The sequence below is a fragment of the Apteryx rowi genome, unplaced genomic scaffold (assembly GCF_003343035.1).
Source record: "Apteryx rowi isolate R43461 unplaced genomic scaffold, aptRow1 scaffold_404, whole genome shotgun sequence".
Lineage (NCBI taxonomy): Eukaryota > Metazoa > Chordata > Aves > Apterygiformes > Apterygidae > Apteryx > Apteryx rowi.
In genome coordinates, this window is record NW_020450572.1 from 700,013 (window position 1) to 713,292 (window position 13,280).

At 42.8% G+C, this 13,280-nt stretch overlaps 1 protein-coding gene across 1 annotated transcript in view; it reads left to right on the top strand.

Annotated features, from left to right (window-relative positions):
* Positions 1-12,924: 12,924 nt before the first annotated feature.
* The window catches only part of LOC112970737 (ICOS ligand-like), a 15,695-nt gene continuing 15,339 nt past the window's right edge, over positions 12,925-13,280 (top strand). Inside the window, exon 1 of the mRNA XM_026075452.1 lies at positions 12,925-13,021. Within this exon, the coding sequence (XP_025931237.1) occupies positions 13,008-13,021 (14 nt within the window). The 5' untranslated portion in view covers positions 12,925-13,007. The remainder of the gene's footprint in view (positions 13,022-13,280) is intronic.

Below are 13,280 nucleotides of genomic sequence, written 5' to 3' on the forward strand. Positions count from 1 at the left end.
TATCACTGCCCCACATAGTACTAACACTTAGCAGACATTTCAGCCTAATAATTACAGCCAGCAGTACATTTTTTTCTTTTAAAAGACAGAGGCCTGGACCATACAGAGAGATCATACCCAAAGCGTACAGAATATGATGGTTATATGGAGCAATGTACCGTCTGTTCAGAGGTGACAAACCAGGGGGGTTATGTATGTTCTTTAGAAGAAAAACTTATTCTTGATTCAGAGAGGCCAAAAGCAGCAGAGCAACCTGACTATCAGAGTCCTCCAGCTACCCGCAAACCTTTTGTTGTGTTTCTATAGCTGTCACACATTTGAGACCAAACTTGGATTTAGAGCTTGGAACCTCTTAGGAGCAGTTTAGACATGCATAGGATGGGTTGCTGTGACTTAAAGTGGTTTAGCCAGGTGCTGGTTCCCACCAGGCGCATGCCCRTGCAGCCATTTGGGCCGAGGGTGCAGAGCCAACAGGGTGGAAAATCCTGCCTCCTTCGGGTAAACACCCAGCTATTCCTACCGTCCCCTTAGTCTTGCTGTTGGAGGACAGCACGTTCTCTGTCATATGTACATACTTTAGCACCATATTCAGATCTGATCCTTCGGTATATCAAGTCCAAAAACTTCCTTGTTCTAGGGTTTTTAAAATTTTTGTCACCAGGACTGAACCTTCATAGCACTGTCTTTAGGATGAAAATGACAAAGAAATCTCTGCTGTCCCCATTCAACAGTAAGACACCAGCTATTTTAAAAATATATACTTTCCAACTGCACACAAAGCTTCTAAGAGAAACACGGCCACTAGAAAGGATTGCTTCACACTTCCTGCCTTCCCAGAACGTTTTTTCTTGAGTACTAGTCTCTTCCCAGAACCACATCTCATGATGGATTGAATTAACACATAAACTGTAAAAGAGGTTTATCATCATCGCCTTTCACTTTGTATACTATGAAAATCCAGTTAAACCATTTTAAACACTTCCCTCAACAACAACAACAAAATGCTTATTTTAATCCTTCAAAGCTGCCGAAAGACAATAAGGCCACATTTTTATTTAGTTAAATCAGAAGCAGATAACACTCATTTGGCTCAATCATGTCTAAGGTCTGGTGTTTGTTTCCACCACAGTTGCTATAAAAATATTCTTGCCCTTTTAAAAGGATGGTAAACATTCTTAATACAATAGATTCATCATAGTTGATAACACTGTCTACTGGCATGCTCGAAATACAGATCTAACAAAGTCTTCCCTCACAGGTACAAGCAGCTCTTCCGGCACTACGGGAACAGCTCAGTTAGCATTTGCAGGCACAGTTTTATGGTAGAAAAGAAAATGGGAATGTAAGGCTGTAGCCACCACTGGCTAATAAAGACTCTCTCAGATCAGGGATATTGACTATCCCAAAATTACAAGATTTCAAAGACACTTTAATATAATTTAAGGCCTGATCCAAAGCCCACTGAAGTAAATAGGATTTTCTTGTTGACTCCAACGGCTGCGGCTCAGATCTAGATTGCAGCTTTGCTCATTCACATTTCTTTCACGGTGCTGTATAACCCTCCCATCTTTTTTTCCCCTCCCACAACCATATTATTGTCTTTATTTTTCTATGAGGTATGTTGCTGAGATTTTCTTTATGCTATTTCTTTAGCTACACAGAGAGAGCCTATACAGTATTTTTTGTGCTGATTTAGTAGCCCATTGAGGTCTTGATCCTGTGAACACCTGCGTACATGAGATACATATTGGGGTAGCCCCATTGAACCCAGTATATATGCAAGTATATAACCCACTTGCTTGGAGGATAGGAACCTAAAGTAGTGCACATTATGTCTTATACATAAACACTACCATACCAAAATATTGTTTTATGTCTTCAAATACTTATCTAAACAATGTTTATTTATAACTAACAAAAGCTGAATATTTTTTCAGTTGAAAAAGACCATACAACATTTTGAATCTGAGAAGGGAGCAAGACTTCACAGTCTACAAGTGTTAAGCATTATTTTGAGTCTCAATGAATTAAGGAAAAAAAACAGTCTATAAACATACTTGAAAACATTTTTTCTTGTTTTGAAAGGTGTATTTGAAAGGTTATTACCATCTGAATAGAAATAGGATAATAATAATTATCAGAAACTTATTCTTCTGAGAGCTTGCAAGAAAATAGAARATACAGCAAATGTAATCCCTACAGTCTCCTGCATACATTACTTTTGTTCTGGGCAATGTCCACTCACACCCCATCTAACAACAGAGGAGAGGAAGACACAGGACCAAGATGACCATATTAAATGACAGACATACTTTTATTTTACTGGATTATTTTAGACATAAACTGTGTTCAGCACTTGTGGAAAAGACCATAAAGCCTACCATCAAAGGAAGCAACATTGTCAGTTACACAGAGTGAGCTAAGGGGACACCAAGCTCTCTAGTCACCTTCTAGATGTTGGCCCTGGAGGAATTGGTCTCATAGCCTTGACCTCTGGCTCACCATGCCTAATCTTCTAGGCAAAGCCTAGAGTGTCAGATATCCTCCCCTGCATGACTTTTTTTCCTTTAAATGACTTTCCAAAGATTTTTTTCCTTGGGAAATAATGGGAATAACAAGTATATCAGACGGATATCTTCCACCAATACAAGACTATACTAGTAGGACTGGCTCCACACCAATCCACAGTCAGGGACATGGACCAAAGATCAGGTTCTCAGTGAATATCAAATCATGCTGTTATGGGATAATACAGAAACAAATACACCCAGGAGCCATAGGACCCCTGCATGGAGATATGAACAGTACAGCTTGTTGACAGCTTGTTGAAGTCAGTTGGAAAAAAGGAGTTACTGGTATAGATTCTGGTTGGGAAATGAAGAGAATAATGCCTTGAATAATCTCAAGGAGGTAGTAAAGTTGCATACACTTACAGTGTATGCTAAATACATGTCTTACACTGAGGTCTAAGCAGCAGAACTTTCAGGGACAGAAGAATCCCAAATATTGCTCAATGATTTCCATTGGCAGTGAACCTAGCAACATTCCCACTAAGRATGGATGCTGCCAATCAGTCTTACAATGAACAATTTGTACATTCTGACATTTTGGCAGATACTTGCAACTAGTGGCTGTACTTATTTATAGATGCACAATATTCTGCACAATATTTTCCATTGTGTCACAGAGTAGCTACTACAGCATTTCGTCTGTGTTACAACCTCTTCTGCTTTTGTGGTTGTGTGGGTGGACAGACAGGGGCAGTATATGTGAGTCGTAGTGAGGAACCTGTATGTGTGTGAGAGCGGGCAGAGGAAGTAGCTATGCATGCATGCTCCACTGAGACCCTTCCAACTGTGATTCCAGGAAAATCTTGCATGGCCCAAGGTGGAAGAACAGGTGTTCAGATGGCAAAATAAATACTAATGGGGAAACCAGGCACTCTTACTGCACATCCTCTCATGCTTTTTATTCCAGCAAATTAAACTGAAAGTCTCTGTACAGCATGCAGAGAGCAAAGTAAAAGATAAAAGCCTACTGAATTTTGAGTTGCCTCAGCAATGTGTTGTGCTGCCAATGTGTTCCTGTGGTTTTCATTCCCACTGCTTTCTTTTCCAACCTCCTACAATCATGGGTGGAAGTTCTCATACGGGGAGTGATCAAGGAAGAGATAGAGCCTTTTAATTAAATGCCAGCTTACCCTTGTTATAGATCCATGCTGGCCACAAGCATATATTTGTAGGTACATTTCCCTTGCCATATTCTTGGTATTTTGAAAGCAGAGCACAATGTGAACTGAATCTGCTCTGTAGACACATGAGTAATGCTCAGGAGAACTGGAGATTCCTTCCCTTTCCTAAAAATATAATCAACACACAACCTGGTACATTCGAAAAGCAAAAAGAAATAAAACCAAAAAACAACATCCTCTTGAGCAGACTTTTGAGCTGTAAGAGCAATGCTCCTCCCTGCCAAGGATGATATATTATACCCTGAATGGGGGTGAAAACCACTAGCACCAGAAAGATAACCACACCTTTTCCTTTAGTTTATAGATAAGTTGCCTTGCAAACTTCTCCTCAATCATCCGTTATCTTCTGCAGCCAAAATAAGCTAAATTCTAGCAATAGGCCTGAAACAAACACAAAGCTTTAGGGAGATCTGCAACAGCACAAAATCCTAGCCATCTCTTACTTTCTGAAATCAAGCAGAACTAACTGGGATAAGGGAAACGACCTCTGCGGAGGAGATGTGTCAGCCCCTAAAAAGGTCAGTCAGACAAGGTCCAAAAGAAGCTCTTTTTTTTTGGTAAGCAGAGAGGGCCCCAAAGACCTCTCCTTTTAAAGCTCTCGACTCCTAACAGACCTGCCAAGGGGAGGGGCAGAGCTGCAAACCCATCAGCAGCCCCTTACTTGCAGTCTCACTGTGTGCCCAACACACGTGCGCAAACAAACAAACACACAGGCGGGCAAAGGGGAGCGAGCTACATTTCTGCGCGCCAGCTGAGGTGTAGCAGGACCAGTCAGTATGTTAACCCTATTTGTTGCGACACTTACAGAAAGACAGGCTTAGATCTGCCAATTTAAAAGTACTTAAAGAGGAGAACAAAAAGAGATTGCAAGTCTTCATTCACACTAAACAACTCTTAAAAATTGCTATACAGAAATAAGCCTGGAATCTCTTAAATATTTGGACTAGGATTTTAAATCCTTTGGTGCAAGTTGTATCTGATAGTAACTATGGAGATCAAAGTCTGAATGACTGTGCAGTGCTTTCAATAATGAAAAGAAATATTTGTCTTTACAAAGTCAGTATTTCCTTGTTTTCATTTAACACTAACATTAACTGTGTTATGAAGCAGCATGCTTTAAAACCCTACCTGCATAGTCAAAACATTAAAAATGTATGTACTTAAGACGCTTTTAAAAAAAGGATTTACTGGTCAAAAGAGCAAATTGTTTGCATTTTGTATTAATAAAACTAGGAACCATCACAAATACAACACTAGCAGGATTTTTTCAAGAAAGAACAAACATAAAGATGGTGGAGGAAGGCATGAACTCTAGCCCTTCTTTCTTTTCTTCTTACAAGATCAGCTCCTATAAACTGGAGTTTAATTTGGACTTATTTATGCGAGTCATCCAGTCTTAAAAATGGGGATTATAAGGGTTTTGTATGTCTGCCTGCTTTTCTGTTCTTCTCTCTACATCTTCCACTTAACACTTTGTAAAGAGCCAGTATATATGTTATTCAATCCTGTTGACACCAGTGGAATCAAAATAGGATTTTTAAAGTCCCGCTAAGTTAAAATKAGGCATGTATGTAACTCAGTTGATGGAGCAGTGGTAACAGACCTGATTCTATGCCTTTAAAGCCCAGCAGTCATTTTATTCATCGTACAAACTTTGAATCAGGTCTATATCCCACTACAAGTTGTAATGCTGTAGAGCTAAAGTATGGGAGATCATGCCAGTAATTCATCAGACTGGAAGAGCAAGAAACAAAATGAAGAGTCAGCATTAATAAGCAACTGAAATTCACTTCAGAGCAATGCTGTGCCAAAACGGCTAAAAAGTGGCTGGCTAAAGAAGGTAGTAGAGAGGAGGCAGCCAGTCTGATAGGGTCCTTCACTCTAGCACAGAAATGTAGAAGGGAAATCCAAGACTGGAAGCAAAGCCAGGCCACTGCCAAGTGAGAGCAAGGAATAAGTTACTAGCAGTACAAGTGATGAACTCTGGGAATGACCCAGCCATTATCATGAGTATCTGCCTCTTCAAGGTGGCTGTAGGTTAAAACTGGCGGCCTTTCTGGAGGCAATGCCTTAGCCAAGCATTCGCTGGAGAACTCAGGGTCCTTTGACTTCAGTGACTTGCAGGAATCAAAACAGAAGGCATAATGGTCCTTTCAGCCTCTGCAAAGTCACCATGCCAAATACAGGTCCCTAACAAGACTGATGACAAGTGGAGTACCTATGGGGGCAGATATGCCAGAGCCCCCCTTGCTGCTTTTGCCTTTGCTATTACCTGCAGGAAGAGGAGACACAGGTCAGAGTGACAGTGTCTGAAGAGAGCCCGGGTGGAGGTGGCAGGGAAGCAAGTGAGCCCTGCGGCCAGGAGGCTTTGTTCCCATTCTGGCACACCATGCTCGGAAAGCAAATTCAGTTTCTTTTGTTTTTTGCAGCAAAGGGACTCTTGTGGCTGAAAACAGCCCCTAGCAGCTGTGGTTCGGTCAGGTCCCAGAAGTGCTGATCACTGGGGAAGCTCAAGGGCTGCAGTCAGATGACAGAGCAGGGGTGACTGTAGTCAGTAACCTCCTGAACGGGGCCCTCTTGACCATCACAAAGTCAGGGATCAACACTGGTTTGCAGCGTTGGCGATGCAGTGACCAACCAAGTGCTTGCGTGTCAGCAGTGTAGTCCTGACAGTGCAGGCTACCTGCCTCTGGTGAGCTTGCACCCAGTCTTCCTACACTGCCTAAAACACTGAGGTCACAGTCTCCACTGGAAACAGGGTCTAGTACAGATCATGACCACTTTCAGATACAGTTGTCAGGCACAAAGCTGCTCAGACCTGGAGGACTGGGCACCTTGAAGGCTCTTGTTGGCTCCAGAAGGTTTTGGAGGGTGCAGAACCCCAGCAGCAACTCCATGCCCTTGCTCCCTTGCCCTTCCCTGCTCAGCATGTGGCCACAGGAAGTGTACTAGAGCAACTGCCCCGTCGCGCTCCCCTAGAGTTTGGGCAAATGAGAAAGTTACACGAGGGTAAGACGAACTATGAACTTGCTGTGCACCAGTTGTTCAGCGAGAACAGCCTGGGTGCGTATTTTCATGGGACAAATCTCTTTTTCACTACTCTCCAGGGGACTTCAGGGTGGCCAGTGCCCACAGAGTAGCTGACACATCCTGCTTTATCCCAGGATAAATTATTTTTGTGTCATTAAACACAAAAACCCATCTTAAAAATAGTCAAATTATGGCAGACTTCTTTTAGTAGACAAGAGCAGAATCTATCCTCAGGATCTTCAAGATTTCTCCTTCAGAAAGGAAAGTCAGGATGAATTATCTATGAGATTTATCTAGACAAACATCACATTATAGACTTGATCCAATAGGAAAGTATTTTTAAAAGCTATCTGTGCAAACACATACAGTTCTTCTTTTCCAAATCTCTCTCTTTTTTTAAAAATCTTTCTTTCTCAATTCTTCCTACTAAACCTCTACCTCTAAGCAGCACATCAGATGTTGCTATACTTGAAGGTTTGAACTCTTCACCTCAAAGGGAAAAATAAAGTTACAACTGATAAGCTGCAAAACCAAACTGAGAAGAAAAAAGTCACTTGTCTCCATCTGAGCTGTAACAGGTATAGCAACATACATTGCTCACCAAAGTTTGTCTGTGTTACGTCACACCAGCATCACTGATGGGAAAAGGACAAAGAAATCATATTGCAATATTCGTTAGAGACAAATGCAAGAAAGGAAGAGAGTGGTCAGGAAAGTTGAAATTAAAATGTTGCAAAACAGTAACATATGCAAGGAAGTTCAGCATTTTGGACTGAAGGAAGATATTGGAGAGCGGATCATCAGTTGATGAGCCATGTAATGTTGCTGTTTGTTGTTTTCTGGGGCAAATACTGCTCTGGTGTATATGTGGAAAAGAGGGCTGCACAACCATGACTGTATTTCACGGCACAATAGCACACACAAAACCAGGTATTATTCACAGGCAAATACACACCTGCAGTCACTGGAAAACTGACAGCTAATGATGTGCCCCTAATTGTAACATTATTCAATCTCTTACACCAGTTACAGAATCTGTCTTAATATACTGACTGCTGCCTCTCCCAAGAGACTGGGCTTTTAGGGGAATTCAGCCAAACCACTCATGTATTCTATAAGGACATTTTTAAAAGCCTGCGTGCCACACAATACTTTATCTGCGCATTGTATTGCAAGTGATATCCGAGGGAACTGTCTGAGTAATCTAAGGGCCAGAACAGCTTTTTACAATAAATGGAACTACAGTTCTTGTCAAATCTGGTCTTAGTAATTGTAACATTTTTTGACCAAAAAATTAAATAAACAACATAAGACATACAGATTTCAGTTCCTATTCCTCACTACTTGGCACTCATATCACATCCTGTTGTGTTACACAGTTTCCTATTTCATTGTTCTATGAGGAGGAATATATCTTTATCTTTTAATTCTAGAAACAACACTAAAGTGTTATTTTACATATGTGATGGGCATTGTTTGTATGGTCTGGACAATAATGTATCCAGGAATATCAAAGTGTTTTTAACCATGAGCCTTTACATAAACATATTTGTGCTTAGAAATATGTCACCTGTGCAGCTATTGCCAAGGTGGCTCTTAAATATTTTTTCAGAACATTTCAGTAGCCCTCTTCCCAGAACAGCAAGATGATCAGAAACAAAGAGCGATCTTCATTGTACCGCTAAATCTAAACCTTACCACAGTTTGGGAAGGCTAAGGTTTGAAATTAGTTTTGATAGGTCCTACATGCCTTAATGTCTAGTTTTAACAAGAGATCAGTCAACTTTTTGCATCATGAACACCCCCTTCATGGTCTCTGTAGAGAGTTTGCCAGTGATTAATTTGGGGCTCAGCTGCGATGGATTTTTAAATTGCTCAGAGGTTTTCTAGTGTTGTGTGTATTACATGGGGTAAGAAATGGCATGCTAAAGAAATTGTCCTGGAAACCAATGTTTGCCTTTTGGAGAAGGAAAACCTCATCTGGACAATCTTGGGCAAACCTATTTCTCCTCTTCTTCAGCTAAAGCAATCTGCATCTGAATTTATTCTGAGTTTGTTCTTCAATGGTGCTAGCTCTCTTATTATTTTTATGGTTCATGTATTAAAATTAGGCAAAGAAAAAACCTTTCTCTGAGGGCATTTTGTAGTCCAAAGGCTGTGAACTTCACTCCCACAGCAGTTTCTTTAATGTGTTATCTAGTGTCCTTAGCAAATGAGCTTTTGCCACTTGCTAATCAGAGCAAGGCATATTTGACAGAAATTAAGCTGAGTAAAGGATCAGAGGGCAATTCGGGCAGCAAGAGTACTCTTGTTCTGGATCACTCACAACAAGGGGGATCTACACAGGACAACGTACACTACGTAGGACAGGCTCAAGAGATGTTTTAAGCAAACACATACTGTTCTCAATACTTTTTTTCAACACTCCTCCCCACACACAGTGACCAGGTAAAAGTATTGCCAAGTTATTGCCTTGCTTTTTTTAAAACAACAGGAAGTCAACTATTTCATTATGTGTGACTTTTAAAGAACTTTGAATATTCCTTCCTAACAACAGACTCAGATATATTGTAATCTTTCCTTTCTCTGGATATAAATAAATCAGCTGCTATTGCTGTCATGCTCACAAAGCACGTCTTGCTTTGATACTGGTGTTTTGCAATGCTGCAAGTGGCTTCTTTTGCACAGTGCAGTCTTGAAATTAAGGTGTTCAAAGTGATCTTCTTGACCAATGTCCTAAGTGCCTAGTGCAACAACTAAATGTGAGACAGGGAACATATAGCAAATAGACAAAGTATTGTTTTCTCTTTGTTCATTCACTTCAGTCAAGTGTAGTTTTTGGCTGTTGTTTTCCATAAGATCAGGCCACGCTCACTGACTCAAAGGGTCTTCCCAGAATCCTGAAACACTTTACTTGGAATCACTCCTCTTCTCTCCTTTTAATCATCAGTGTGTTCCCAGCAGTCAGCCTTTCTGTTTTGCTCCAGAAGCCTCCACTGGCCAAGGAAACTATTTGCTTTTGTGCAAACTGCCATCCCCTCATCCTTTATTTTCAAAGATGCAGTGCCTCTCTTTCACTTGCTCCTTCAGCTAGTTTATCTATAATGTAATATCATGCCTCATATCTTCTTTTGCTCTTTGGCCATACACAAAATTGCACAAGAAGCCAGTGCTACTGTGCTTTTTTTTCCTCTTGATTTTTATCTCAGTTGCACATTGTACTTTACTAGCTTTAATGTCACGCACCAACATTGCCACAGTGCAAAAGGTAGAGAGATATGAGGACTGATATGTTTGATTTGATATGTTTCAAATATTACAGTGCAGTCATACATTGATGCATGAAAGAACGACAGGGTGCATGATCCCAGTTTCTCTGGAGAACGACTGTTCAGCTGCCATCACTAGGCTCAATATGGACCACTACTGGGAAACTTTTCCTATGGCAGCAGTGATCTGTTACTTGAAATGTTACTTTGTAATGTTTTCCAAGAAGAAAGGAGGCTTATGATCCCTAAGGTAGTATTCAGTCCATTTTGTAGAGTTGTTTGTGTTTGCTCTACCACCTTTACATTGTCTGGATCATGCCTTTTTGCTCCCTGTTCTAATAAGAGATTAGCCTAACTGCTCTACAATTTATTTTCTTGTGATTAAGTTCTAGACTGCACTCTCTGCAACTTGGCATTAGGGCTGTTAGATTTGGAGTGTTTTACTGCAGTGCTCCTGCGTGCTAGAAAAATCACTGCTAATCACTGTGGCTCCTTTCAATCTTTATATTAATTTCTGCTCCTTTTTCTGCCACATCTTCTGTGCAGGTAATATCCCAAAAGGCATTCAAAGTGCTTTGCGGCTCTTTTTGACCAGTGCTCTGAGTGTTCAGAGCAGTACCCACACTCGACAAAGAAAACATACAAGCACCATACGCTGGGCTGGCTAGGTTGTAGCACTTTCACTTGCTTGCCTTGCTTTGAAGATCAGTGCTCACCATTTTGCTTCTTTTCCTCCACTGCAATCTCTTTGCAGGGTTTTCCCACCCTTTTGATTATGCTCTGATACCTGATGCATGAGATATTGCTTCTCTACTTGTGAACTTTTTCCTAGCAATTATCACACGTACGTAGCACTGCAGTTGTGGAGTGTTTGGTTAGATTTCTGGTAGACCTATGCACTAAAAAATATTAGGAAATACATTCTTAGTGTCCTTTACTGCTAGTTTATTTTTACATAGTATGCTAACATTAAAATTGTTATCACAGAGACGATTTTAAACCTTTCTATCCCAGAATTGGTTTGCTGAAAACATATACACCAGGGCACTCTGCAATCTGAGATTTTTGTTGTACCTGAATTTACTCCTAGTTTCTCCCCTTATGACAATGAATATTGTCCAGCTACTGTCAGTGATGCAATAATTGATAATAGCAGGGTACTTCCTACCACTTCCAACTTAAGATGAAGATCAGTTAGGCTTCAGGTCAGCTGTGCATTTTCAAGATATTTCTTCTGGTCCTTCAAAAATAGCCAGTTTTTTATTTTTCAGTTTTCTTTGATAAGCCCCCCAAACCTTCTGTATGTAACATCACTGCAAGTTTCTTCTTGTTAAAAGAATTCTCCTGTGACATGCAGTGTATGAGTTGGATTGTTTGCTCACTTAGATGACGTGCTTTTTTAAAATAGTTTGCTACATTGCAGTTTGAGCAGTCCCTACTCTGGGTATTCCTGTTTAATGAGTTTGCTGCAAAAATACTGGGTCATGCAGAAGCAGCAATAGTAACTTTGAATTACATCTCAGTAGCAGCTTTGATTTATAACTATGAAGTTGGCCCTGCTTTGAGTGGCAGGTCGGATCAGATGACCTTCAGAGGTCCCTTCCTACCTGAATTTTTCTATTAAAAAAATCCCATTATCAGAGATGAGGAGCCACCTCTTTGAAGAAAATTTTTCACATGGGCTTTTCAAACCTTAACTACTATCCTTCATGTTATTCAAAGTGTGATATAGGGACATTTGTAGGGGAAAGGTTATACATCAAAAAAAAAGAAACAAAAAACCAGGAATTCTGTCCCTAAACCCAATACCCTGACTTCTTGGTAGAATAAAAATACGTTGTTATTCAGTGTAAACAGAAAGAACCACATGAACTGCAGTAATCCCCTGCTGCAGCTGCTTCTCCTTTTGTGGCTGCATGTAAACAGGTACAGGAGCGCTCCGTAGGGAACACCCAACATCTGGGGGAGCACCCCGGGTAGCGATTTGGCAGTGAGAAGCTGCTTTGACCACAGAGTTATTAAGTGTGTGCCATAGGAACCGAGTCACTGGCAGAAGCTATCCTTGTGTTTCAGGCCTCCCGAATTAAGCRAGTGCCCTCTGGGGACTCCTGCAATGGGTGCAACTTAAGGCTGGCCCAAGGCTGGGCCTTTGGGAAACAACGTTCAGACGGGAGCGCAAACCACTGCTTTCAAACAGCTGACTGCTGCTACAGCACCCTTATCAATGTGATTTCATGCGAACTTTTATCTTCCATGCCTTCAAGCATGGACATGTAGCATATCGAATCACGTTTAGGGTTATTTACTAATTACGCAACCTCAAACCTAATCTCTTTTGAAATGTATCTTGAAACGCAATTTAATAACAGTGCCCCGAGTTCCCAGCCATGCTTTCCAAAGATGTGCGGGTGCAGCCCGATTGCAATACTTTGCCCCCCTCCCTTGCACGCTCCGGTTCTCTCTCGGGACTTTCACAAAAGCTGGTGCCCAGCCCCGAGCCCCTTCCACAGCAGCATCCAGAGGTGGTGGTGAGGGGCACCCCARCTTTTCGGGGGCAGCAGCAAGTGGCCTCGGCAAGACTTTGGCGAGGGGCCGGGGAGGCTGGGTGGGCTCCCCGGGAGGTGAAACCCCAAACGCTGCCGCGGGGCCCTCAAGATGGGTCGGGGCTCTCTCGCCGGCTGGCGAGGTGCCCCGGTTTGCAAGGTGCCGCGGTTGCAGCGCGCCCCGGGTTGCACGGCGCCCCGGCCCGGTTGCAAGGTGCCGCGGTTTGCAAGGTGCCCCGCTGGCCGCGCACCAGCTCCGGACGCGCACGGGACGCGGAAATCCCCCGAGGGCGGAGGCGTGGGAGGGAAAGGGGAATGGCCTAAACCGGCCCAGCCGCTCGCAGGGCTCGGCTCGGCTCGGCTCGGCACAGCAGGGGCAGCTCGCCTCCCGCGCCGCCGCGACCCGCCACCGCGATGGAGCCGCGACGGTGAGTGGCAGCCCCGGGGGCCGTGCGGGGCTCGGGGGGCATCTGCCTCCCTTCCACTTCCCTCCCCTCCCGCGTGTCGGTGGGGGGCGCGGGGCGGGCGCCGGGGGCTTCCTGGGGCTGTTGGTTAAGGACTTACGTCGCTTAGGGGCGAAGAGATCCCCCCCCCCCTTTAGAAAAAAAGCCTAGTTTCATTGCAACGCGAGGCGCAGCCCCGCGGGCAGCGCGAGCCGGCAGAGCCCCGCCGGGCCGGGGCCGGGGC